The sequence below is a fragment of the Mastomys coucha genome, unplaced genomic scaffold (genome assembly GCF_008632895.1).
Source record: "Mastomys coucha isolate ucsf_1 unplaced genomic scaffold, UCSF_Mcou_1 pScaffold18, whole genome shotgun sequence".
Lineage (NCBI taxonomy): Eukaryota > Metazoa > Chordata > Mammalia > Rodentia > Muridae > Mastomys > Mastomys coucha.
Window position 1 is genome coordinate 106,971,424 of NW_022196900.1, and position 27,483 is coordinate 106,998,906.

General features: G+C 52.6%; 2 protein-coding genes across 4 annotated transcripts in view; one reads left to right on the forward strand and one right to left on the reverse strand.

Annotated features, from left to right (window-relative positions):
- The window catches only part of Plod1 (procollagen-lysine,2-oxoglutarate 5-dioxygenase 1), a 34,022-nt gene extending 12,913 nt beyond the window's left edge, over positions 1-21,109 (reverse strand). Inside the window, exons 1-11 of one of the 2 annotated variants that reach the window (XM_031379423.1) lie at positions 20,736-21,109; positions 12,064-12,155; positions 10,878-11,014; positions 10,367-10,530; positions 8,720-8,832; positions 7,116-7,179; positions 5,517-5,614; positions 4,501-4,602; positions 3,885-4,016; positions 1,706-1,827; positions 28-132 (exon numbers count right to left, since the gene is read on the reverse strand). In XM_031379423.1, coding sequence (XP_031235283.1) covers positions 28-132; positions 1,706-1,827; positions 3,885-4,016; positions 4,501-4,602; positions 5,517-5,591 — 536 coding nt within the window. In that variant the 5' untranslated portion in view covers positions 5,592-5,614; positions 7,116-7,179; positions 8,720-8,832; ... (2 more) ...; positions 12,064-12,155; positions 20,736-21,109. Of the gene's footprint in view, positions 1-27; positions 133-1,705; positions 1,828-3,884; positions 4,017-4,500; positions 4,603-5,516; positions 5,615-7,115; positions 7,180-8,719; positions 8,833-10,366; positions 10,531-10,877; positions 11,015-12,063; positions 12,156-16,343; positions 16,519-20,735 lie in introns of those variants that run through there. The other variant, XM_031379421.1, reaches the window with a different exon arrangement.
- Positions 20,799-26,956, forward strand: Kiaa2013 (KIAA2013 ortholog). 2 transcript variants are annotated; one of them, XM_031379424.1, is made up of 4 exons: positions 20,799-21,956; positions 24,270-25,123; positions 25,618-25,779; positions 26,236-26,956. In XM_031379424.1, the coding sequence occupies exons 1-4, from the start codon at positions 20,924-20,926 to the stop codon at positions 26,251-26,253; spliced, it is 2,067 nt and encodes a 688-aa protein (XP_031235284.1). In that variant the 5' UTR covers positions 20,799-20,923; the 3' UTR covers positions 26,254-26,956. The 2 variants fall into 2 exon arrangements, with proteins under 2 accessions (XP_031235284.1, XP_031235285.1); XM_031379425.1 differs by lacking the exon at positions 25,618-25,779.
- The last annotated feature ends 527 nt before the right edge of the window (positions 26,957-27,483 follow it).

The following is a 27,483-nucleotide window of genomic DNA, read 5'->3' on the forward strand; positions in this document are numbered from 1 at the left end:
TGCTCAGGAAGCCACCCACAGTCTTACTTGTTTTGCTCAATCAGGAGCCGTAGGCTGTTCGGCTCAGTCAGAGCCACATCAGCATCCACACTGAAGTAGTAGGTGCAAGTTTGGTCCTGACGGCACAGGTCTCTGTGAGAGAAAAAAGGGGGAAGGGAGAGCCTAGTCCCAGAGCTTCCTCAGAAGATACCACATCTGGCGTCAGAGCTTGGCTTTATGATGTACCTGAAAAGGCCCTTAGAACTCATGGGCGCTCAGGAGCAGGCTGGGCCCTCAAAGGTCCTCCTCCCAACTCTTACAGGGGTCTGAGCTCTCAGATTAAAGACTTGGCAATGGCAAAGGCTTCATCTGGGGAAGGGGAAGCGCGGCCCACCAGACGGGGTTCAATAATGCCTGTCGTGAGAGCAATTGAGCAACAAGCAGCAATGGAAACTGGGGTACCCAGCAGCGGCAGAGCACTTGCTTGGTATGCATGAGGTCCTGGGCTTACTTCTAGTACCCCACATTAAGAAAAAAGAAAGCATGACGCTGGGTAAGATAATAATATAATAAATAAATAATAATATACACCTGTAAGTAACAGCACTTGGGACAGGAGACTCTGAAGTTTAAGGGCAGCTTCGACTAAACAGTGAGTTCAAGACCAGACTGGGCTACATGAGATCCTGCCTCAAAATGCCAAAAACCTTCCTTAAAAGATCCCTTTTGTTCAACTAGTCCAGGGCTCAGAAAGCAATGGTCCCTGGTCTGAGGCTTCCCACTGCCAAGTTCCTTCCACCCAGAATGGCTTTCTGTTCCTAAATGACTAGGAGAGAGGGAAAAAAAAAAAATCAAAAGAAAATTACACCTTCCTTTGAAGTCAAATTTCAGTGTCCCTAAATAAAATCTTTCTGGAACAGAATCTCACTCATTCATTATACCTCGGCGGCCATCTTTATGCTACACGGGCAGACGGCTCAGCAAGGGCAATGAAGCCCACCAAGCTGGCCAGCAGAGCTGATTACTATCCGGTACTTTAGAGGAAGTTTGAAGGAAGTCTGCTGGCCCCAGACTGAGACAGAGGAAGTTTCGCCCCAGCTGGTCTTAAGCCAGCTTCAGAACTGAGAATGACCTTGAACTCCTGACCCTCCTGCCTGAGATTTCAGGTGCGTGCTACCATGGCCAGTTTATGTGATGCTGAGGATCAAAGTGTCACCACGCATGCTAGGCAATCACTCTACCAACTGAGCTACGTCCCTAAACCTAGACCAAGGGATCCTTGTGTCTTCATCTCTGTTGTGTTTCGTTTATTTTTTAGTTATTATTAGTGTGGGGGTTCACCACAGCATGCTTATGAAGGTTGGAGGACAACTTTATGAAGTCGAGCCTATCCTCTCACTGCCTGGTGGCCAGGCTTAGGAGGGAAACACGTTTACCGAGTCACCATATGTTGAATAATACAGTGAACAGTGGGAGATTGTTTCTCTGTCAGCCCTCATCTACTTCTAGCCCTCCGACCTTTCCTCTTCCTCCAATCTGCTTCCTGAACGCACATGACACTGCCCCCAAGTGGTCCTGACAGAGACTACTTCCTCCTTTCACAGAGGAGAACCCTGAAACCCAGACAGCGTCAGGACTATGTTGGAGCCCAGAATTCTCAGCCTGCTGCTCCCAACGCCATGGCCCATCCGCCTACCACCACGAATGAGGAGAACCCGTGACTCACGCGCCCATGTTCCTGGCGTCTGCGTTGGCCATGCGCACCTCAGGACCCACTAGCTTCACAGACTGGTACTCACTGCCGTGCTCCGCCAGGAACTGTTCGACCTGAAGTTTGTGGTGCTCTTCCTGGTGTGGTGAGGAGGCAAGTGGCAGATGGAGACGGCAGCATCCCTGTCACTCGCCAGTGAAAGCTGTCTCTGACACACTCCTGCTATCGGCATCTACGTCAGGGCACCCTTCTCTGGCAATCCTTTCAGGCTCATCTACCCTGGCCAGGCCCTGCCCCATTGGCCTCTTCACAGCTCTGTTATCAGGATAGCCCCTCCTCCCAAAGATCCCAGATCCAGAAACTCTGATGATCTTTGGGGTGTCACGTTAACCAGTGTGCCAGGGGATCTGCATGCATATGTGACAGTCTGCACCTGAGGCCCCTCTCCTGGGGACATGGAGAGAACAGGATTTTTAGTCCTAAACCTAAGTAGGGATGCCCAACCTACTGACGCTGTGGTATTACATCATCATCTACACATGCTAGCCTGGGATGCGTGCCCCGCTGCCTTTCTGTCTGCAGGGGCTTGATGGACATTGGAGGTGAATGGGGGTAAGTCGGGCAGGGAGCCAAGCTGAGTGGGAGAATGTGGGTCCCTGGTCTGGGGCATCTTGTTACAGCTAGACGATACACAGGGGAGGCACAGACAAAGCATCTAAGCAGAGCTCAGAGAGGACAAAGGGCCCCATAGACTAAATAAGACGTGGCCAGTCAAAGACACATCAAAGCAGAGGAGAGACAAGGCCTTACCCAGCCAGAAGAGAGACAAGGCCTTACCCAGCCAGAAGAGAGACAAGGCCTTACCCAGCCAGAAGAGAGACAAGGCCTTACCCAGCCAGAAGGCCTGCTCCCCACAGAGCTCAGGGCTCAGGACTTGTACCCATGTCCCCTGAAGCTGCTGAAGCTATGGCAACCCAACTTGACTGTCATCAAATCAAACCCAGAAGCACTAAGGAGGCAGGAAACAAAACTGACAACAGTCAAGGTGTGGTGGCTTGAGTGAGATCGGTCCCCATAGGCTCATATGTTTGATTAGTCGTTCCCCACTTGGTGGAACTGTTTGGGAGGGATTAGGAGGTGTGGCCCTGTTGAAGGAGGTGTGGGACAGGGGCGGGCTTTGAGATTTCAAAAGCTTTCTGCCAGCCGGGCTGTGGTGGCGCACGCCTTTAATCCCAGCACTTGGGAGGCAGAGGCAGGCAGATTTCTGAGTTCGAGGCCAGCTGGTCTACAGAGTGAGTTCCAGGACAGCCAGGGCTACACAGAGAAACCCTGTCTCGAAAAATCAAAAAATAAAGGAAGAAAGAAAGAGTGAAAGAGAGAGAGAGAGAGAGAGAGAGAAAGAGAGAGAGAGAAGAGAAAGAGAGAGAGAGAGAGAAAAAGAAAGAAAGAGAGAGAGAGAAGAGAAAGAGAGAGAGAGAGAAAGAAAGAAAGAGAGAGAGAAGAGAAAGAGAAAGAGAGAGAGAGAGAAAGAAAGGAAGGAAGAAAGAAGTGCTTGCTACTCTCCCAGAAGAGCTGTGCTTGGCTCCCAGCACCCATGTCAAGTGGTTCACAACCACCACCTGTAACTCCAGCTTCGGGGAGCCCAACACCCTCATCTGGTTTCCACGGGCACCTCTCTCCCATGTACATGCACACACACATACACATAATTTTAAAAGTCAAAATATTTAGAACCCACACACTAGGCAAGTCTACCTACCCCTTTATGAAACTTTTTTTTTTTTAAATGGGAGAGGGCGAAGCTCACTCCGTAGCTCGGGGCTGGCTTTGAACTTACAGACCTCACATCTCAGCCTTCTCGGTAGCTAGCTGGCTCCTCCTGACCCCCTTACTCTTCTGGGCACTTCACAGGTTAACCTGTTTTTAATGATTGCAGCAATTCTATGTGGTCACCACAATTCTGACCTCAGTTTAACCAGTGAGTAGGACAGAAGGAGAGAGTTTAAGGTTGATGCCCCAGGTCACACAAGCAAGAAAAGCCATCTTACTGGGTTACAAGCCCAGTCCGCCTGACCCAGTCAGCTTAGTGATTCGGGGACACAGCCCACTGCTCACTTCCACTCTGCCCAGCTCACTGAGATCCTCAGAGGTCTTAGGCCCTCGAGTGGAGCCCCACAGGGTAGCCTCCACTCACCTGGTTGTGAATAAAGAGCCGCATCTGTTTCTGAGGGTATCGTAGACGCAGCAGCCGCAGGAAAAACAAGGATAGAAATGGTGTGGGCTGCTCAATGAACACACCGACCAGGACAGTGGGGAGAGCTTCATCCTGCAGAGGGAAGGACAGAACAAGATTCAAGCAGGGTCTAGTCACTGCGTGCCACCGAGCCCCTACCACAGCCCAAGGAAACCTGAGGTGGAGGCACATGGCCTTGGGTGGCTAGATTCCTGGGTCACAGAGGGAAGCAGGCAATGCGGGCGTGGGGCTGGCAGGATACACCGTGGGGCATGTTTAAGAAAGGTACAGGAGATCCCAGGCTCCTACCAAGGCCAGTGGATGGCATGACACCAGATCCTGGCTGCTGGGGTGGGGTGGGCCATAAAAGATGACAAGGGCTCACAGCATAGGAAGGGCTAGGGAGAGGAAAATGGACGTGGACACCAGGAGGAACGCTGGACTTGGGTGACCCACAGGGAGACGATAACTTCTTCACCTCTCACCAGACCATAATTCTACTCAAGATCGCCTCCTCCTCTCCCCCATCTCACGGGACTGCCCTCAGCTGTCCCCCTCAGCTCATGCCAGGCCTCACCCCAATGCCCTTGAGGCTTCGTAGGCCCTCATCACACACTGTGCAGCCCGTCTCGAAGGTCCAGAATCGAGGAATGTAGTTGCCCAGGTAGTTCAGCTGCAGCTGTTGGGAGTCAGGTGCAAGGTTGGAAAGGAGCCAAGTCGGCCACATACCCCCAACTGCCAAAACAGCGAATCTCATCTCCCTGCCTGCCATCTTTCGCTGTCTCGGGAGGGACGCTCTGTCACGCAGAAGGGCCTCCTGGCTGTAAAGAGGGGGCTGGGGGCTTATAAAAACTCAGATTCCTAGGCACTTTCTCTCACAGGCGTCCAGGCACTTTTCTTTTTCTTCTGTTTTATTTGGTGGTGGTGGTGGTGGGGGGTACAGAATCTCAATTAGTCCAGGCTGGCCTTGGACTCACCATGTAACCAAGGATGACTTTAAATTCCTGATCCCAAGTTCAGGGATTATTGGTATGCACTACCATGCCTGGTTTATGTGGTCCAGAGCCTGAGGCATGCTAGGCGAGCAGTCTACCCCTGAGTTACACCCTCCAGCCACAGATCCACACGGCTGCCCCTTGGCTCTCTTCCTCTCCTTCCCACAGGATTCTAAAGCCGGTGTCTGGCAAACATACTATGAGCCACCAACCAGTCCTCTGGGACCATGGGTCTGTTGTCCCCAGCCACTATCTGCCTCCAGCCCCTTCCACCGCAACTCTCTATGTGTGGCTGATTGGTCCCTGATGCAGGCATCCATACATGTTCACTCAATGAATAAATGAATGCCATACCACGATAGCACAAGATGATTCTGGAATAGTCCTCGAAGCCTACGTGGGACAGTGGCCTCTTTTGTGGGTTCTGTGGTCCATCAGGGATGGACATACCCATCATGATAGAGAAACGGAACACCAGGCCAAGCTTGTATCAGAGGACCCCAAACAGTGTCACTCCCCACAGGGTGCAGTCACAGGGGAAGAACTGGGACTCTGGCTTCCTCCCACACACACCCCCAAGGCTGGGTCCCTTCCATACCTTGGTGGGCCCGTTGCCATGGATGACCACTGGGAGGGTGTCATAGGCCAGATTCCGTGCTCTCACATGGCCCATTTCAAACTTGAGTACGACTTCGTCTGGGGGTCAGAAAGTACAGTGGCGGAGGGTCCAAGGCTGGAAGCTCATAGGCTTCGGCTCCGCAAAAACTCAGTCTGCCCCTGAGTTACACCCCGCTACGCCTCAGTTTCTCCATCTGTAAACTCCTTCTTTTTGTTTTTAAAGATTTAGTTTTGTTCGTGTATGTGTGTGTGTGTGTGTGTGTGTGTGTATGTGTGTGTGTGTGCGGTGTGTCTGTGCACATAAATGCAGGTGCCCAAGGAGGCCAGAGGCATCAGCTCCTGAAGATGGGAGTTACATGAGCTGCCTGACATGGGTGCTGGGAACTAAACTCCCACCTTCTGGAAGACTTCCTAACCACTGAGCCGTCTCTCCAGCCATGCTTCTTGAAAAAATTATATTTAGCCAGGCATGCCTTTAATCCTAGTAGGCAGAGGCAAGCAGACATCTGAGTTCAAGGCCTGTATGGCCTACAGAACAAGTTCCAAGACAAGGGATACATCGAGAAACTCCATCACAAAAACTGAAAAAGAAGTTACATTTATTTATTTAGTGTCTGTGGATAAATATGTGTGGGGGGTTAAGAAAACACCTTGCCAAAGTCGGTTCTCTCTTTCAACCATGGGTCTCAAACTCAAGTCTTCAGGGCTTGGTAACAAGTGCCTTTACCCACTGAGCCACCTTCCCAGTCCTGAAATCCCTTCTTCAGGGGGGAAATGTGTGGCCAGCAAGTACTTGACCCAACAGAACAGAAGGAGCAGAGGCTACAGTGACCCAGTCCTTAGTGTGGTGACTCATTAGAGCAGGAAGGGGGAGGGGGAGGGGCAGCACTGAGCGAGGTGTTTATGACCACCAGGAAGATCTGCAGCAAAGTCATCACCAGCTTTGGGCGTCAAGAAGGGGTCGCTTGTACTGATATGACATGCAGGGCAGTGCCGAGGGGCCAGGTGCCTGCCATGGAGATCACTGCCTCCTCCTAAGTGAACAACTGTCCTCACAAATGGAGAGACACAACTTTGTCCTCCAAACATCTGGAGGGCCTCTGGGGACCGGGGCAGGAGGGTGACAGCCCAGCACAAAGACCAGGAGTCACTTGGTTTTTCTTTCTGAAAAACTTCCTCAACTCCTAGCCACTCCTCAAGCCTCCCATTTCAGCTCCCCTTCCCCCCTCAGGTTCCACCCCTCCTCCCCTCTGAGACCCCGCCTCCTCTTCTCTCTGGCTCCACCCCTCCTCCCCTCTGAGACCCCGCCTCCTCTTCTCCTCTCTTGCTCCACCCCTCCTCCCCTCTGAGACTCCGCCTCCTCTTCTCTCTGGCTCCACCCCCTGAGACCCTGCGTCCTCTTCTCTCTTGCTCCACCCCTCCTCCCCTCTGAGACCCCGCCTCCTCTTCTCTCTGGCCCCACTCCTCCTCCTCTCTGAGACCCCGCCTCCTCTTCTCCTCTCTGGCTCCACCCCTCCCCTTTAAGATCCCACACTTCTTTTCCTTTCCGGCCCCATCCACTTGCCATGCCACTGCTCACCCAAGGCTCCATCCAGGTTCTGGAAGATTCGGCAGCGATGGTCCAGGCTGATATTGATTTGCTCCTGCGGGAAGGATTGCACGGGCTGCAGCAGGGACAGGCCCCAGACAAGACCAGGTCCCCAGCACATCCAGCAAGGGGAGCCTGACCCCACTAGCTCAGCCTGTCACGTCCTGACCCTATTCACAGAGAACGGGGAAGTCTCAAGACTGTCAGGAACCTAAGGAAGCCCCTGGCTCAACCATAAAGATGCTAGCCACATGACAGCACACGCTGAGGCATAAGGTCACTATGGGTCAGCCTCCAGTCCCAGGTTCCCATGTACATCTATGAATCCGATCTTCACAACATTCCTGTGAGAAATGCTAATAGTATTGTTTTTCAGCCCATAATACATTAACTTCTGATTTTGGAGACAGGATCTTATTAGAGAGTATGAAGAATGATTTGGACTGACTCGAGTTCCTGATCCTCCAACCTCAGTCTCCCACATGCTAGGATTACAGATATACATATCTTCAGGTCTGGCTTTTTGAGTTTTATTTATTTATTTATTTATTTATTTATTTATTTATTTTGGTTTTTCGAGACAGGATTTCTCTGTGTAGCCCTGGCTGTCCTGGAACTCACTCTGCAGACTAGGCTAGCCTTGAACTCAGAAATCCGCCTGCCTCTGCCTCTCAAGTGCTAGGATTAAAGCCATATGCCACCACTGCCTGGCAGTTTTATTTATTTTTATATGTATGAGTGTTTTGCCTGCACGTTTGTAAGTGCGTTGTGCACATGTACCCAAAAAAGGGCATCAGATCCCCTGGAACTAGAATTACAGCTGTGAGCCATCATGTGGATTCAGGGAGGAGAACCTGGGTCCTGTGCGACAGCAGCAGGTGCTCTTGATCACTAAGCTAATTCTTTAGTCCCATACATGTACTTAGTTTGTATGTGCTTAATGGTTTTGTTTTTGTCTTTTTTTTTTTTTTTTTTGTTTTTTTTTTTTTTTTTTTTTTTTGGTTTTTTTTTCCAAGACGGGGTTTCTCTGTGTAGCTCTGGCTGTCCTGGAATTCACTCTGTAGACCAGGCTGGCCAGGCTGCCCTCGAACTCAGAAATCCACCTGCCTCTGCCTCCCAAGTGCTGGGATTAAAGGCGTGCGCCACCACCCAACGCCCGGCAAGTGTGCTTAGTTTGTGTGTGTGTGCACGCCACAGTGCATGTATGGAGGTCAGGGGACAGCTTCCAGAGGCTTGTTCTCGCCTTCCACCATGTGGGTCCTTCCTTACGCCTGACAGCAAGCACCCCTGCCCACTGAGCCATGCCACAGTCCTTCCTTACGCACGGCAGTGAGCACCTCTGCCCACTGAGCGATGCCACAGGCTTGCTTTAACCTAAACATGGCGCGTAATTCATTACTCCAGAATGCTGAGCAATGACCAGGTTATTTAAATGCCCCCAAATCTATGGCAGTTTGTCACAGCAGCCCAAATGGACCGAGACACCAACCCATTGGCTCAGATCCCAGAGGGATGTCCCCAGTGCAGCCTGGCCAGTGGGATCCAGGGTCAGGATTCCCCAGACCCCTCTCCCCAGCCCACCCACCACCTCTCACCCTCTTCTCCGGGTTCAAGAAGATCTTGGTATAAAAGAGCTGGTCGCTGTCACTGTCCTGGCCCTCCCACTCGGCCACCAGTTTGCTGAGGCTGGGGGCATAACCGATGAAGCCTGGAGAGGTAGTGGGGACAGACAGACAGACGCTTAGCTTCCAGCCTCTGGGCTGGCTTCCTCCATTCCCCACAGCCTCCCACTGCCTGACTTATAAGCCTAGCCCCTTCTCTTCTGACCGAGGGGAGGCAGGAGGCAAGCTAGCTAAGGCCACCAGATGAGCATCCCCAAGACCAATGGAACCCATTGAGCTGCACCCACTTAGTGCTAGGCCCCTAGAAAGCAGATTTGGAAGGATCCTTGGATCCCCTTTATATAATCATCTGAGCAACTTGAAGGGGAGAGGCTGAAAAAACGTCACCCAGCACTCCAGGGTCTGAGCCCTGGCAAGTAGAGAAAGCCCCTGGAGGGAGTGAAGGGATGCACAAGCCGAGAGGGAACCACTCCCCCTCCCCACACCCCACTAGTCCTTGGCAACTGTATTAGCTCTCTGGGCCAGGGACTCTGCACTCCCAGGACCCAACTGTGTTAGCTCTCCCTGCTGAGGCAGGGTGAGGCCCGTGGGTTCTTCTCTCTGAAAGGACTGAAAAGGGCTGAGGGCCAGGCTCAGCACCAGGAGAGAATGAAGCCCAGGAGGTAGTGGGCCTAGGTGTCAAAAGGCAGATACAGGGGTTTAATTGTTTTTGAGAAAGGATCTCACATAGCTCTGGCTAGCTTCACTCTTATCAGTTAGCCAAGAATGACCTTATGAACTCCTGCCACCATGTCTTCAATTCTGGGATGGCAGGTGTGGCACCATCCCGCCTATGTAGCGTTGGCCATGGAGCCCAGAGCTTGGTGCACGTGGGCAATCATTCTGCCAATTCAGCCACATTCCCCAACCCTGTTTTTAGCTTTTAAATTTTTTTTGTACACATTTGTGTGTGAGAGTGTGTATGAGTGTGTGGGGTGTGTGTATGTGTGAGAATGGTGGTGGGGTGAGTGTGTGGGTATGTTTGTGTGTGTGAGGGTGAGTGTATATGGGAGTGAGTGTACATCTGTATGTGTTTGTGAGTGTGTGTGTGTATGTGTGTGTGAGTGAGGGGTTGTAGGTCAGAGGATAACATGCAGAAGTTGCTTCTCTCCTTCCACCACATAGGTTCTGAGGAGCAAACCCAGATTGTCAGGCTCAACAGCAAGAGGCTCTGCCCACTGAGCAATTTCATTAGTCCAGTCCTTTTTTTTTTTTTTTTGGTTTTTCGAGACAGGGTCTCTCTGTGTATCCCTGGCTGTCCTGGAACTCACTCTGTAGACCAGGCTGGCCTCGAACTCAGAGATCTGCCTCTGCCTCCCAAGTGCTGGGATTTCAGGCGTGCGCCACCACCGCCCGGCTAGTCCAGTCTTTTGAAACAAGGTGTCGCGTAGCCCACTAGTCACTGGGCTCTAGAGATCTTTGGGAAGCAGAGGTGATGTGGAAGCTGAAGGTGTCAGGGGTGACTCAGTTTCTCCAACACGGCTAGACGGCCCTCCAACAGTGAGGAGGACTCCCCTAGAGGCTCTATGACCCACGGCAATGTCAGGCACCGGACCCCACACCCTGCACATAACCACTTACCTCCAGAGCCCAGGAACCGCTTGCCATCAGGGACTGTGGGATACTTGGCCTCCAGCCTCCGGTCTGGGTAGATAAGCTCCTCTGCTGAGAAGACCACCTGGCTCTTGGCCTGCTGGAACTTCTTTAAGAGTTCCCGGGGTCCCGAAGCAAACACCACGTCATAACTGTGGCCAAAGCGGGAAGAAGATGGAGCAGCTTCAGAGAGAGCACCCACAGGAGGACACAGAGATCAGGAGCCCCTCTCATCCTACGCCAGCCACCACCTGAGACACCCTGCAGCCTGCCCCATATCCATGCCAGATTAAAACTGGCTCATCCGTCATCTTTAGCAGCTCCTCTCTCACCAAGCAGAGCATTGGCCTACATCAGAGAGACATATCCTGGGGTCTCCTGACCCTTACATAACCTTAGCGAGGGAGCCTCCTCATGTCCAGGAAAGGTCTTTTGGGGGGCCCTGCCCCCAACACCACTCTGCACTCCCAGGAACGGACCCAATTCCCTGCACACTCACCTGTCAACGAAGAGAATAACCAGGTCTTCCTTGTCTGCATGCTTTTTCAGTGCCTTCTTCAGCAGCCGAACCTTCTGTCCTCCACCTGCTGCTGATGGTCCTCCACCCACACTCCAGTCCTCCCCCAGGCCCAGTGACTGCAGAGAGAGAGACCCCCAGCTCTTGGTAAAGAAATATTCTTCCACCCAGTTTGGGCAGTGGACACCTTTGCCCAAACCTTTCCTTTCAACTCAGTGCAGGGAAACCATACTACATGATGCCTGTGGTGGTCATGTGACCGTGCATAACCAATCATTACATCCCATCCTCTCAGCCCCTCCCATAGCTAGAGCTTTGAGCATATAACCCAAACGTGGCCTATAAGTCTTCCCTGGGACTGTTGTTAAAATTAAGACAAAATTGTCACGACTGGCTGAGAGCCAACTGAAAAGTTGTGATGTAGGAGTCTGGGGCTAGAGTCACCTTACCACACTGGTATGCCTGCTTCTGGAGATGGAAAATAATGCCCTGTGAAGCTTGGGACCCTGGATCTAGCTATACCTGAAATGGCACCTTGTTCCATCACAAACCATGGCAGCTGATACACTCTGTCCCTGGGTTCATACCCAGCTCTGTTTAGGCCATAACGAGGCTGAGTACATCTCTGTCCCCAAGGCCCAACACCCAGAATGGTCCACTGAGGTGAGGGCCGACTTCCTGCAGGCAGGTCCTATGGACTACCCAAAGATGAGATGAAGCCCATGCCTGGCAGACAAGCAGCGCACACAACTCCAGAGCATGTGCTTAAATCACATCCACTGCAAGGTGCCCCAGGGGATTGTGGGAACGCTAGTTCCCAGGTTCTGCCATCTACACTAGCCTTCCCAGCGAGGCTTGTGCACACTGCCATCCAGGTACCACTCTGCATCTCTCTAGCCTCCACTCTTCCTCTCATTCACCTCCTAGCATCTGCTCACACTCCGCCCTTCATCCTAACTCTTCCAGTCACTCTTCAGCCTCTGAGAAGCCTCCTCTTGGCACCTAAGAGCCCTAACTGTGGGGAGGAGATGCCCTAGCCCTGGACTCCCCATACACACACATATACACACCCCACATGTGGGGAGGAGATGCCCTAGCCCTGGACTCCCCATACACCCACATATACACACCCCACACACTGTCTCTGCCTTACCCAGGAAGCCCTCACCTGGATCTTGTAGTTGAAGAACTGAGCTGAACGCTTGAAGCGGCGGAAGCCCTCAGTCTCTTTTGTGGCCACAGTGAGAACCAAAAGGTTGTCTGCGGACAGAGAAGGGTGTGGTGAGGAAATATAAGGACATGAGCCTTGAACGGTGGCCTTCATCACACCAGTACAGCCAAGGACTCAGGCTATGCCACGGACCATCTAGTGGGTTAAGGATAAAACAGGGGTTTAACCCTTGCTTTCCAATTCCTTCCCTTGGAGTCCTTGTATACAGCAACTGACAAGCATGCCAGGCAGCAATGGAGATGGGGTGTACCCTGCCTTATGAAACGAAGTCTCTGGCTTTAGAGGGTACAGGCATCACGTGGGGGTAGGAGGAAGGATGCCCTGAGCGCTGACCATGGGAGGATCTTTCTGGCCAGGACTGGGCATTAGTCTGGGGATGGCAAGTACAGAATTCAGAGGCCACTTGCTCTCTACCCACGGATCAAGGGTGGGCATACTGTCTGGTCCTCCCCAAACCTGCATGGCTGACTCTCCCAATGCCATGTTTCCAGTTCAGACTGCCTGAGGTGGAAACCAACTCGAAATCCCCCCATCCATCCATGTCTGTGGCCAGAGTAGCCGGCATCATCATCTCTCCTCCCTCTCATTTTGAAAAGGGTTCTCATGTGACCCAGGCCCATATCCAGCTCAACAGGTAATGAAGCTGCCCTGGAACTTGTCTCTTGGTCTTCCCACCTCCACTCCCAAGTGCTGAGATTCCAGGAACGCACCACCACACTCAACATGTCTGGCTTTGTTACAGCCTTCTTAATACGGGACCTCTCCCTGCTCTGCAGTGTGACTTCTCCTCTGCAACAGAACGTGCTAGAAGCAACTGCCAAGACAGAGTCTGTGGGAGCCCCCAACAGCCCCTCTAGACATTACTGTGAGACTGGGATGCCTGAGAAGGGAGGGTGGGAGCTGACCTGCCAGCTCAGATCCTAACACTGCCTCTTACAAACTATGTGACCCAGGGCAAGCCCCTGGAACTCAGTTTTCCCTTACGCAGTAAGGACAGTAAAGTGTCTGCCTTTTAGGGCTGCTAGACACTTGGCACACCATGAGAGAAATCAGTGGGGCTGACTGGTGAGGGGGATGCCTTGCCCAGTATTCATGGCTCTGTATGGCGAGAGGGCAGACTCATTTTATGGTTTGTGTATGATTTTTCTTCAGCCTGAGTCTTGCTGATAGCTCTGTCCTTGTCAAAAATCCCAGAGCCAGGCATAATAGGGCTCCTCTCCTTCCTCGCTGTCAACCCCTGTGATTCCCTTGGAGGCTGGAGGACTGACCCACTATCCAGTGGCTGGTATGGCTCCTCTGAATCCAGGACTCCCATTTACCTAAATGAACAGAACACCCCCACTCAAATACAAAACAAAACAAAACAAACAAATAATAACAACAACAACAAACCAGTGAAGTCAGCAGTAGGCAGGCAAGGCCTGCCTTCCCCTCCCCCTCCCCTCCCCCTTCCCCTTCCCCTGCTTCTGGACATCGGGAGTTTGAGCTGAGAGGAAAAAGGAGACCAGGTCTCGAAAGCTGCTTAGGCAGGAAGCTGTCCCTGTAGCAAGGGATCGGTGCCAGAGGGTGAAGCAGGGACTGGCAGGACCCAGTAGAGTGGGTTCAGGAGCTTGGGCAGGAGCAGATGATGCTATAAACAGCTGTGGAGGAGTTCCCTCCCCACCTGACCCTAGGGGTCCAGAGAAGAAAGCTGCGGCTCCCATGAGAGGACAGGCTGCCACCAACTCCTGCCTGAAAAGTTAAGTCTCCCTGCAGGTGAGGAGAACCAACCCAGCCACCAGTTCAGAGGCCCTCGCGCCAAAAGGGGGCATCATAGACCAGCATGTGCCTTGGCTGTCCCGGAGTTCACTCTGTAGACCAGGCTGGCATCGAACTCACAGAGATCTACCTGCCTCTGCCTCCCGAGTTCTGGGAGCAAAGGTGCGCAGGCACCACACCCAGGCACGTTCACACCCCTGACCTACTACAGCACCCAGCAGGGTAGAACAGCTGACTGAAGATAGAATCCAGAACCACCGGGGCTTCTCCAGGCTCTCCCATCGCAGGTACCCTCTCCAGTCCACCGTCAAGTCCACCAGAGCTCTCAGCCACCCACAAAGTATCAACAGGAGGTATGCATTCCACCAGGACCCCACTTCCACCCCAACCCCACCCCAACCTCAACAGCCACCAGGGCCACATGGGCCTGGCACCCTGAAAGCTCAGCCCTCTCCTCTGCTGCCCAAAGTCCAGTAGTGATTTCTCCAGATGGACAAACTGTGACCCCAGTCAGCAGAGATGAAAGAGGCACGGTGGTAGAGCAAAGTGGCTCAGCAAGGAATTTCGCCTTCCCGTGCCTCAGTTTCCTGAACTCCACCATAGGAACCATGGATAAAGGAGCTATCTTCCAGAGATTAATGTGAAGACCCAGTGAGGATCCGAGGTACCCAGCTTGGTGTCTGTCAGGTGACGTCTCCATTCTTGGCACAGCAGGGGTTCCCTTCCAAGAGGGGGAGCTGAGTAACCTCAGGCACCGCCTTTCACCTGCCACTGCTACGTCCTCAGCAGTGGGGAGCATCTCTGAACCCCCACTCTGGGCTTCCTAGAGGACAGCTGAGACTGTTGGAACTGGGATCATCTGGAGTACCCAAGCACTCATCAGCGGAAGCAGGAGAAACTAAGATGGAGAAGAGGTGGCTACTCCTGGGCCCCAGGCTCCCGTCACCGGGTGAACCAGGCCTTCGCACACATTGCCAACCCTGTAGTCTGGACTTACCAGAGAATCTCTCATCCGGCTTCCTTCGATGCTGGATTAGACCCTCCAGAAAAACTAGCTGCTCTGAGCCTGGAGAGAAAACGCCCAGAGCCTTGGCTTTAAGGGGACTCAGGGACCGGTCTCATCTGAGGAATCTCCTTGTGATCTCTAGGAATGAGGTATTGCCACCCTGTGTTCGGGTCTAGAATGCCAAGCTTCTCAAAAACTGTGCATCACCAACGTGGAAGGCGTGTGACCCCATGTATAACTTAGCACAGATGTAGCAGCAATCCAAAACCCTGTGGTTCCCAGCACATGGGTTTCAAAGCCTGGTTCCTTTCCTTTCCTTTCCTTCCTCTTTCTTTCCTTCCTTCTGTCTGTCTGTCTGTCTGTCTTTCCTTTTTGGTCAGGGTCTCATGTAGCTGAGACTGACCTCAACCCTCTGTGTAGCTGAGGATGACCTTGAACTTCTGATAATCCTGCTTCAACCTCCCTGAGTACTGGGGTTATAAGGATGCACCACCATGTTTAGTTTATGCAGCGCTGGGGATCAAACCCTGGGCTGCATGCAAGCCAGGGAGGAAGTGCTCTTACCAACAGGGCTCACCCACCGGAGCCCTCCACATTCCTACCACCCACCATGTCCAGGCCAGCTCCCAGGTCTCCAGCAGGATGGGAGGAGGGAAACAGAATGCCCTGGAGAGTGTGGCTGGTTTGGTTTTGCTTGTCTGGGTGGTCCACTGAGGAGGGGTCGTCTCAGACAGCAGTACTGAGAATGGTGTAGTCCAGCAAGGGCTGGGAAGACGGGATAGTGGGGCACTCGGGACAGTGGAACACAGTTAGGAATCCAATAGCCCTTGGAGAAGCAGAATGAGCCCTTGGCTGGGAGACCAACTAACCTGGAACCAACCACTCCCAGCTGCATGCCAAGCTTACCTCCTTCACTCCAAATCCCCTTACCCTAAAGATAACAAGAACTCATAGCTGAGCTCAGGAACCAGGCACACCCAGAGAGGGAGATGAAGCCATTCCCAATAACCACAAGCTGTGTACCCTTGGGGAAATCAATCCACTCTGGAGCCTCAGTTTGTGAAGCTGGAAAATGGAGTTAATATAAGGAAACATTTCCAGCAAACGTGTTTAACTGGTGCTTACCTAGTGAGGCCAGGCTGCAACAGGTCACTTACGATAAACAGGAGTCTTGCTACTTATTATGGGAATTGTGATCACAGACTCCTCTGAGCCCTGAATGAGGGAAGGGGACGCGCGCAAGGAGGGAGTGTACTTCGGTTGTCCCCTCCTCTGCCCGCTGCACAAACCTAGGAATCCGGACCCCACAAGAGGAAGTGATCTATCGGAGTCACCCGCGGGCAAGTGGACGGATGACCGCAACCCAGCTCCCCCGCCCTTCCAGTCCAGGTCGCCCGGACACCCCGGTCCTCGGCGAGACCGCCAGGATACAGATCGGCCACCGCGTCCTCACCCTCTAGTTTGGCGTCGTCCCTCGCCTGGGCCAGAAGAAGGCAGGCCAACGGGGCCAGGAGCAGCAGGGACCGCATAGCCGAACCTCGGGAACGACCCGCCGGCACTGAGACTCAAGCTGAACTGGAAACTTCGCGACGGGGCCGGCGGGCGCTGCCACGCACTGGGCCCGCCCCGGGGGCGGTGCCGCGCACTCCTCCGCCCGCCTCGGGGGAAGGGTTTTCCTGCTTAGACTTGCGGGTCCTCCAGACTTGGGGCAGGTCGCTGTGGCCCCTGGGTCCTGTTGCCTGACTGTTCATGCTCTCCCCGACCCCACCCCGCTTCTCTCCAAGTGGGCGAGGAGGGCGAGGCCTTGATGTCTAGAAGAGGGAGCTTAATATCATCTGCACAGCGATGGTGGGATCTGTAGGGCATCTCACAGTTATCTCCTAGAGATTTCATTTTCTTTATGCCTTCCCTAAATTCCAGAAGTGTGCGGTTAAGCCTCGGGTGGACGCTGGAAGTATAAAAAAGGTCTAGCCCTGAAATCACTTAATTCAACTTTCTGCCCCCTGGAAGGAACTCTGAAAGAAGTCAAAGAAATTCTCGCTGTAGCGGTTAATTGTGGGATGGATGGGAGGTGGGGGTGGGGATAGATGAATGGATAGGTGGATGTGTAAGTAGGTGGGTGAGTGGATAAATGGATGGATGGGTAAGTGGCTGGGTGGATGGATGGATGGATGGGGGGCCAGACGGATGGATGGGTGAGCGAGTGGATGGATGGGGTGGGAATGGATGAATGGGGGTTAAATGGATGGATTGATGTTTTTCAATGCCACTTATGGACACACAAAGTAAAAACAGATCAAAGGTTTCTGGAGCAAGGGCTCCTGGTCCAGATGTCAGCCAAAAGACAAAATCTGCCAAGCCATGGAAGAGAGCTCAAACCGGGACCCAGAAACCTCTTTCCCACAGATTAGACACTGGGGCAGGGTTCGAGAGTGGGAGGGGCTTGAAGGAATCTGGGAGTTGGGGAGAAGTGGTCTTTCACGAAGGAAACAAGTATCTACAGGAGGCTAAGTGGGAAAGGTCGTCTCTTCAGTACGACTCTTTGTTAGAGATAGATTCTCTGCCTTGCAGATAGGTCAAAACAAGGCTGGGTGGGGTAGGGTGGGGTCTGCCCAAATCCTAGCACTCAGGATGTGGAAGCTCCATTGTCCTCCAAAGCCAGCCCGAGCTGCCCAGCCAGACTCAGTCAGAGAAGAGAGAAAGAAGGAGAGGGCCAGGTGTCAAAGCTAAGCTGGAACCCCAGCACTCAGGAGGCATAGCAGGATCAGGAGTTCCAGACATGCTCGGCCATAGAGCTAGTGACCATACAGCTTGAGGCCAGTGTGGACCGTGTGAGACCCTAACACCAGCCACCCACCCACCCACCCACCCCCAACAAAAGAAGACTGCAGATGAATGTTTGCAATGATTATTTCCAGGTTGTGGTATAAGCATGTACATAAACGCACACAGCATTTCTAGGTCATATTATCGAGGACAGTTCTTCTTTTCTTGTTTCTCTTTTTCTTGAGAAAGATGTACAGTACTTGTACAGTTGAAGAACCACATGTGGGTCTGGAGAGATGGCTCAGCAGTTAAGAGCACTGACTGCTCTTCCAGAGGTCCTGAGTTCAACTCCCAGCAACTACATGGTAGCTCACAATCATCTGTAATGGGATCTGATGCCCTCTCCTGGTGTGTCTGAACACAGCTACAGTGTAAATAAATAAATCTTAAGAAGAAGAAGGAGAAGGAGGAGGAGGAGGGGGGAGGAGGAAAAGGAGGAGGAGGAAGAGGAAGAAGAAGAGAAGGAAAAGGAGAAGGAGAAGGAGAAGAACCGTGTGTCCTTTCTGGAAAATAAGAACAGGCTGGAAAATGGGAGTCCACCTCATTGTGTAGAGGTTCACTCACACTCTCACAGATTGTAGAAGAGAGGCCCAGGGCTATCCAGCAGCAAGCTCAAAGTCACAAGACCAGCCAGAGGAAGAGACCTCAGCGGAATCTAGAACATTTGCTTCCTAGCAGGGACATAGGGCTGGGAGCTGCTGCTGCAGCTGGAGACAGGACTTGGCGCCAATCGTCCACCAGCATCCGCCAGGTGTTTTAGACCCAAAAGGCTGAGGAATGAGATCTCCAAACCCTTGGAGGAGGTAAATGGGGGAAGAACCAGTCAGCCCGTGTTGGCTGGCTCAATTCAGGCAGTTCATTTCTGTCTGCAAAACAAGAAAGTAAGGCTCAGAGAAGCATCGTCTGCTTGGTCCCACACACTTGCTGTGGGACCACAGTAAAGAAGCACCAGCCAGCTCCCAGCTAGAACTGCCAGAGCCCGAGACTCCGCAACAGCCATGTACGCCAGATAGAAAACATTCCTGAGCAGTCATCAGAGTCTAAATTAAAAAAGGGATCAGTTTTAGAAACTGCCTGACCTTTCTAGAGGAAGAGTTCACTCTTGTAAAGCCTGGCCTTATACTCTTTTGGTAGCTGTTTCCTGTTTGTTTCATCAAATTGCTAGAACTTGAACCCCGTCCAAGCTTCGTGCAGGGTGGCCTGTTTCTTTAAGCAGAGGTGGTGGCTGCTGCCCAGATGTGGCTTCTAGTATTTCTAGTACGTGCTCCACGTGCTATGGACTATTAAAGGCACAGGACTCTACTTTAATAGCAAACTGCTGGACAGAGGAAGGTGTGTGTGTGTGTGTGTGTGTGTGTGTGTGTGTGTGTGTGTGTGCCATGCGCCTGCGCACTCACATGCAGGCATGCGGTTTCCTCCGGTCATCCATTAAAAAGAGGAGCTGGAGAGGATGGTTCGGCAGTAAGTGCCTGTAACTCCAGTGATCTCACACCATCTTCTGACTTGAACATACAACCATGTGCGCATAGAGGAGCCAGCTCTCCCCTTCCATCCCGTAGGTCCTAGGTACAGAACTCAGGTCATCACTCTCGCTAGTGAATGCCTTTACCAGCTGAGCTGTCTCGCTATTAGATTTTTATTTTAATTTTAAGGTTCTGGGAAATCACTCGTGCTAGAGAATTATTCTGTTCTTAGATAATACTCTGCTAGGAAAAAAGTGTGGTTGTTTTCATTTGTTTTGGAATAAGGTCTCACTGTGTAGACAGGCTAGCCTTGAAATCCACCTGCCCCTGCCTCTTAAAAGAGTCAGACTGAAGACACGGTCACAATACCTGGCTAAAAATGTGCTATTGAACTTTGAGGTGTTTGTTTGTTTGCTTGCTTTAGTTTTTCAAGACAGGGTTCCTCTGTGTAGTCCTGCTGTCCTTGAACTCTGTAGACCCGAACTCCAAGATCCACCTGCCCTGCCTCTTAAGTGCTAAGACTAGCAGCATGTGCCACCACTGCTGGGCTCTTAGCATTGATTTTTGTGTGAAATTAAAAATGGGTAAAAGCTGGATACATGCCTTTAATTCTAGGGACTGGGAATGCCAAGAAAGAATCTTTTGGGCCTAGGAATTGTTTGAAGTCCAGTTTGGACAACACAAGAGAGATCCTGTCTCAAAGATAAATAAACAAAAATAAAATCAAAACAGGATGAGCGTTCTTCCAAAGCGATACTGGCTCACCACCTCAGCAAACAGTTTTCTGTCTGCTTACAACCAGCTAGAAGCCACCTCAACTGACCGTTTAATTGTCAACTGTGAATTTGCAACTGCCTGTCTGGCTCTGGATTGCCCAGAATCCCAAATGAAAACAATCGCCCATTGTCTGCCTAGAATCCAAAGTGGAAACAACCGTCTACTGTTTTACTCCGGTGCTCCAGCTGAATCCCGACTCGACCCCCAACCCCCGACCCCCATATGGACGCTGCAGTCCTTGTCAAAGATCTTAATGCTTCATGTTATTTAATGAGTTAAACTTCAAGATTGACATCAAGAAAACTAGTTGGTGTGTTCAAGAAACAGGCAGTCCAGGGCTGGATTTATGTTCCACTCTGGCGTACTAGCAGCTAGGCAGGTTTGAAACGCTGTCAACAAAATAGTTCCTAGGAAATCGTTTTTTCAGTGGCTATCTTTCTTCCCCTCTTCCTTCCCTCCTCCCTCCACTTCATTCCACTCTGTCTCCTTCCCTTCTTTCCTTTCTTCCATTTACCCCTATGTCTTTTCTTCATTCAGTTAAATATAGTTTACAGAAACAATACGTTTTTATTTTTTAACTCTAGGGCTGTTGAAACCATCAGCAGCAAACGAGGCGCAACACATGTTGGGTTTGGCTTGCTCTCTCATTTTCTTTTCTCCTTTTCAACAAGCCATTTGGACGCCTGCCCATACTCTGCCCCGCCCCGCCCCTGACGTCCAGGAACCGCCCCAAAGAGACCCCGCCCCTATCCAAATCCCGCCCCTGGCCGCTTTTCCACCTTGTCGCAAAAGACTCAGCGACGCTTTACGGTCGGCGGCGTCTGACGTCTAGGAGGCAACCAAGAAGAAGGAGGAAGCGGTGAAGGTGGCTGCTGGGGCGGCTGCGGCGGGCGTCGAGGTGGGCGCGGCGACGCGGCCCGGGGAGTGAGCGGCGGCGGCCGGGTGGGCGGGCTGGGCGGCGGGCCCGATGTGGCTGCAGCAGCGCCTGAAGGGGCTGCCGGGGCTGCTGTCGAGCAGCTGGGCCCGCCGCCTCCTCTGCCTGCTCGGCCTCTTGCTGCTGCTCCTGTGGTTCGCGAGCTCCGGGGCGCGGCGGGCGGCGGGCGGCCTGCACCTGCCGTCCTGGGCCCGCAGCGAACCGGGCGCCGCCGAGCCGTCCGCCTGCCTGGAGGCGGCCACCCGCGCGTGGCGCGGCCTGCGCGAACGCGGCGAGGCGGTGCCGCTTGGCCCCGGGGTGCCAGCCCTGGTGGCCAACGGCTTTCTGGCTCTGGACGCCGCCTACAACCGGCTGTGGGTGACGCCCGGAGAGCGGGAGCCTGCCGTGACGCCGGACTTCGTGCCCTTCGTGCAGCTCCGCCCGCTGAATGTGGTGGCTGAGGCTGGAGAGGCGGTGCTGCTGCTGCGGGAGGGCCTGCTGCGCCGAGTGCGCTGCCTGCAGCTGGGGACCCCGGGCTCGGGCCCCGCCGTTGGGGTCCCCGGGCCCGCCTCAGCCTCCGGGCTCTCCGCGGGGTCGGGCCGGGACTGCGTGCTCCTGCAGGAGGACTTCCTGGCGCACCGAGGCCGACCCCACGTCTATCTGCAGCGCATCCAGCTCAACAATCCCACGGAGCGCGTGGCCGCGTTGCAGACTGTGGGGCCCACCGTGGGCCCGGTCCCCAGGTCCTTCACCAGCACTCTGGAGAAGGTCGGAGATCACCAGTTTCTCCTCTACTCCGGCCGGTCCACACCCCTTCCATCCGGGCTGGTGCACTTGGTAGTGGTGGCCTCTAAGAAGTTAGTGAACAGGCTCCAGGTGGCTCCCAAGACACAGCTGGACGAGACGGTGCTGTGGGTGGTGCACGTCTCTGGTCCCATCCACCCCCAGGTGCTCAAAAGCAAAGGAACCAAGGAGCTCAAGGCGCTGCAGGACTTAGCAAGGAAGGAAATGCTGGAGCTGTTGGAGATGCCCGCCTCGGAGCTGCTTCAGGACCACCAGGACCTCTGGGCCCAGCTGTTCAGTCCGGGTGAGGCCTTGCTGTGGGCTTGGTGCAGTCACCACTTGACACCAGTGTGCATACGGTCCACTTTTAGAGCTGTCCCCCATGCTCCGTGGTGGTCACACAGAGGGTTGCAAGGTGGCCCTGATGTTCAAGGGTTGACTCTTCTGAAGCTATGGAGCTATGTGATCTTGGCTCTGTGGTCTTAGCTGTGGGAGCCTTAACAGTAAGTTGTATAGGGTTTTAATGAAGATTTGAGCGTAAACGTTGTTTTATTATCTGTTCCTTGCCTTGAGGCCTGGCCTGAGCCGGTGGAGGGCTTTGTTTTGTGAGGGGGAGAGAGTCAGTTTGTAAAGAATAAACCATCAGGGAGATGCACAGATACTCTGCTTTGGCCACCAGAACCTGCTTGGTCTGGCTTCAGCTTCTGACATTTGAGATTGAGATTCACCTTGCCACTGTGGCTACAGCTCTTATACCAGAAAGCTGGAGGCTGCTTCCAGTGGATCAGAATGTGCAGGCCAAACGAAAACTTACTTTAAAAAAAAAACAAAACCCTTTTATTTATTCTTTGGAAATGAAAACCTTTCCTGTCAACTGTTTAAGAAAAGAAATGCAATCCACAGTACTGAGTTTAGGTTTTCAGGGTCACAGTTACAGTTACTAGCACTCCCATGTGGTTGTGCAGAGAGAGTTTAGTTCATTCAAGAGGTATCTATCCGTTCATCGGTGCATTTGCCAGAGTCTGTCGGACAAGTGGGCAAAGAGTTTTATCCACGCAATGCTTGCTTTAGTCTACTTTGGGGAAGTCAGGGGCAGGAACGTGCTAAGGGAGACAACTCTGAAAGTTGTGGAGCGCTGCTAAGGTATGGGGTGGGAGGGCCACCTCTCTGCTCTCTGGATGTAGAGACACTTAGTTAGGCCTGAGTGGCAAGAAGGAGCCAGTCACACGACCAAGAAGAGGGCATTCAAGCCTGGAATCTGCCCTAAGCAGGTTAAGCCTGATGATGAGCAGGAACAGGGTGGTGTGAACTTGAGGAAGTACAAGGAGTTTATTCTGGGAGAAATGGGAATAAGCAGAGTATAGACTAAGGGGGCAAATGGGTGCATAGACAGGTAAGGGGTTCTTGGGAAGCCCAAGGGCAAAAGGAGACATCCTGGTCATGACATGGGCAAAGACGTGATGGGTCTTGGTATTTTTGGAGGGGGGACTGTTGGGCTATGGTTTGACTTGGGAAGTGAGACCTGGAGGGCAGCTCCCTGATTTGGGGTTGTGAACAGTTTACACTGGGTCACTTGTGCCTGTCAGATACCCAGGTGGAGATGCTGAGGGGGTGGTTAGCCCCGTCCCGTGAGTAGGAGGCTCTGTCATTTAAAGCCACAGTACTGAACCAGGTTAGGGTGCTTTCAGGCTATAGTCTAGCACTCCAGGAGAGTGAGGCAGAAGGATGACTGAATTCAAGACCAGCCTGTGCTACATTGAGAGCCTGCCTCCAAAAAGAAGAAAAAAATTGAATAAAATACTAAGATAGCTGTAGTAGGGATGGAGAAATAGCTCAGTGGTTAAGAGCACTTGCTGCTCTTCTGCAGTATCTGGCTTTCATTCCCAACATCCCCGTGGTGGCTCACAATGTCCTGTAACTCCAGTTTCAAGTAATCAAGGTCCAAGAGACCTGCAGGTAAGTTATGCATAGACACACATGCATATATACATACGTAAGATAATTTTTAAGCTATAGTTATGAGAGAGAGTGATAGAAGAACCAGCCAATATTGGCTACAACACAAATGGCTTGATAGAGAGTTCTAGACCATAGGGTTCACACCAAGTCCTGACAAGTGTATGGTGCTCTTGGTGCCAGGAGGTCACCCACACCCTTGTTAGATGCCCTATTAGTTAAAGCTTCATTGCTGCGACAAAAACAATTTGCTGAAGAAAGTTTATTTTGGCTTACAGTTCAAAGAGGTGCTGGCTGGTCACACGGCATCTGCAAGTCAGAAAGTAGGGAGAAATGGATGCTGGTACCTAGCTACATATAGTCTTGGAACGCAGTCCATAGTATAGGACCACCAATACTTAAGGGGGCTCTTCCTACCTCAATCTAATGTGGAAAATCTTACGTAGACATGCCCGGATGCATGTTTCTGTGGTGATTTAAGTCCTACCACGTTGAATCAATATTGGCCATCTCAGGAAGTAAGGATAGCTCTACCATACCCAGGGCACTGCTGTTGTTATTGCTGACCCAACATTCTACCTTCTGTGGCCCTCGCCCTTGTTCCATCTCCTCTTCTTCGAGCCAGGCCTTCCTCCCTAACGTGCAGCCTCTGGTGTTACAGGTGTGGAGATGAAGAGGATCACAGATGCTCACACGCCGTCTGGCCTGACTGTGAACCTGACCCTGTACTACATGCTTTCCTGCTCACCAGCCCCACTGCTTAGCCCCTCTCTGAGCCACAGGGAACGCGACCAGATGGAGGCAACACTCAACTACGAAGACCACTGCTTCAGTGGCCATGCCACCATGCACGCTGAGAACCTGTGGCCTGGCCAGCTCTCCTCAGTGCAGCAGATCCTGCAGCTGGCTGACCTGTGGAAGCTGACCCTCCAGAAGCGCGGCTGCAAGGGGCTGGTGAAGGTTGGCGCTCCTGGCATCCTGCAAGGCATGGTGCTCAGCTTTGGCGGGCTGCAGTTCACAGAAAACCACCTGCAGTTCCAGGCCGACCCTGAGGTGCTCCATAACAGCTATGCGCTCCATGGCATCCGCTATAAGAATGACCACATCAACCTGGCTGTGCTGGTGGATGCTGAGGGCAAGCCCTACCTGCATGTGTCTTTGGAGTCCCGAGGCCAGCCTGTCAAGATCTATGCATGTGAGGCAGGCTGCCTCCATGACCCCGTGGAGCTGACCTCAGAGCCTGGAGGCCACACCTTCTCTGTCATGGTGACGCAGCCCATCACACCACTGTTGTATATCTCCACCGACCTCACACATCTGCAGGACCTGCGGCACACGCTGCACCTTAAGGCCATCCTAGCCCACGATGAGCACATGGCCCAGCAGGATCCCGGCCTGCCCTTCCTCTTCTGGTTCAGTGTGGCCTCCCTCATCACCCTCTTCCACCTCTTCCTCTTTAAACTCATCTATAATGAGTACTGTGGGCCTGGAGCCAAGCCCCTCTTCAGGAGCAAGGTACGTTACCTTGACTGCTAAAGCCCCAGGCCCTTCTGTCCACACGGTATCCTGGCCAGGGGACAGTCATGAGGCAGTAATGAGAAACCCTTCCAAGCTGGTGCCCTTGGTATCATTTTCCATTATATCAATATCAAATATCAGTATCAGATGTCCATTTGACAGTAAGCTGGTTGTGGTAATGTATTCCTGTTATCCCAGCATTGAAGATGCTGAAGCAGGAAGGTTGTGAGCTACATATCAAAAACATACTAAAAAAACAAACAAAACCCTTGCCCTTAGAGGGCAGGCTTGGTGTGTGTGGATGATTCAGTTAATGTCGTCAGCAGGAGAGCCAGGTCCTCCCTGGCCCCCCTCTTCCCAAGCCATGGTGCTGCAGGGGTACAGCAGGCAGTAGATCTGTGCCCCAGCATTTAGGAAGCCCTGATCCCACACAGAGGATGGGCCCGTCCCTTCCACCAAGAAGCTCTATGGCATCTGGTTTCTGGTTCAAGACCAGGCTTTCAGGGAAGGCAGTCCTTGGCCCTCAGGAGCAGGCAGCAGACGGAGGCAGGTCTGAGTTCCTCACGATGGGGGAACCAGTGGAGACTTGGGTCGGAAAGCAGTGTGGAGAAGGCCTTCCAAGTAGCCAGCTTTCAGCCAGCTCTATAGAAAAGGTGGGTTCCGCAGCACTGGCCACTCCTCCAGCCCTCGCTCCTGCTTGGCATGTATGTTCTTATATGTCCAGCATACAACTGGGAAGACAACTCAAACTGCCCCTTTGAGGAATTGCCCATGCCTCTCACTGCAATGCCAGAGAGAGCCCCAGCCAACATGCCACATCAACCCAAGGCCCTAGGGTAGGAGCTGTCTGTTTGGCTAGATCTAAAACATCACTCCTGTAGTCTGCTTCCCTGCCATTTTGAGATGGCCTCATGTAGCCAAGGCTGGCCATGAACTTCCTATATAGTAGAGGCTGCTATGAACCCTGATCCTCTTGCCTCTACTTCCCAAGTGCTGGGACCATGAGGGGTGTTCACCACCACGTGTGGCTCCCCTTCTCTCCCCCTAACTGTTTCTGCAGCCTGACTGTGGGTTGGTGGTAAATAGTGCTCTCTTATTTCATTGAGCAGGAGGATCCCAGTGTCTGAGTGAATCTCGAGTCCTGCTCTCAGCCACCGTTTGCACAAGACACCCAGCACTGAGCATCCTGCTGCCGCATGAACGGGGAACCTTTGGAAGTACCAACCCTTTGTGCCTTGTGGGGGACAGTGACTCAGGAGCGCTTGTGGGTACAAGAGTTTGCACTGGAGGGGAAGGAGGGCCGAGGACTTGTGTAAGTTTTCCAGTCAATTAAACAAACCCATAGGGAGAATACTTGAAGTTGAGCGCACCCCCTCCACTTCCCCCATTTCTTCTATCCCAGGAAATAGATCCTCTTTAAAGATGTGTTTAGGAAAAATTGTGTTCTTTTCCTAATTTAATGTGTTCTTTCTTGAATGGATTTCTAATTTATTTTTTTTGTTGAAGTTTTGCTTGGTGGCTTTTCTTCCACCTTAGATCAGGACTGTTGGTGACAACAACCGATCCCTGCCACCTCATTTGTCACCCAGAGGCCCCACAAAATCTGAAGGCTGGGACTGAGCCCCAGATGGCCACCCTGCCTGGGGAAGGCATGGCTCCCTGCCCTCCCCGGTTTGCACATTGCCTCTTTCTTACTTTGAGCCAGGGGGTCTGTGCTTTTGTACTTTGGGTCCCTGGGAGAGGTGTTTAACTTTCTAGTGATGATGGTTGTTGGGTTTTGAAATACCAAAGCTTTTTTGTTCTTTTTTAAATAAATATCTTTCAAACTTCCATGACTGGTTTGTGTGTGGTTAAACCCTTGGGCACATTCATCACATTCCGCACATCACTAGATTTTTGGAATGGTCTCCAGTGGTACACTCAACTTCAGCAAGCTGCTTTCTCTCGTGGCTGTCAGCTGTGCTGCTTCAGGGCCTGGAACATCTCCCCTGCTCTGCTGCAGGCATCTCCTCCCTTACCTGTCCTAAGGGTTCTGGACCTTCCAGCTAGAGCAACAGGCAGCAATGGGCCTTTGCTCGTGAGAGGAGAGGGAACTGTCTACTCCAGGGAACAGAAAGGAACCGAATGGGGGACAGCAGTCCCTGCTGGGGGCTCTCACCCTTGGAGTTTGTTCTCCCCCACCCCCGGGCGTTCCCTGAACCAGGAAACCTGGCCTGATTCCCAAGGATTTGTGTGTCATACCACAGCAGGTGTTCCAGAGTAAACAAAGGGACAGGGCTGTGTTATAGGCAGCCCTGGCTCTTACTGCTGTAGTCCACAGCCCTGGCTCTTACTGCTTTAGTCCACAGCCCTGGCTC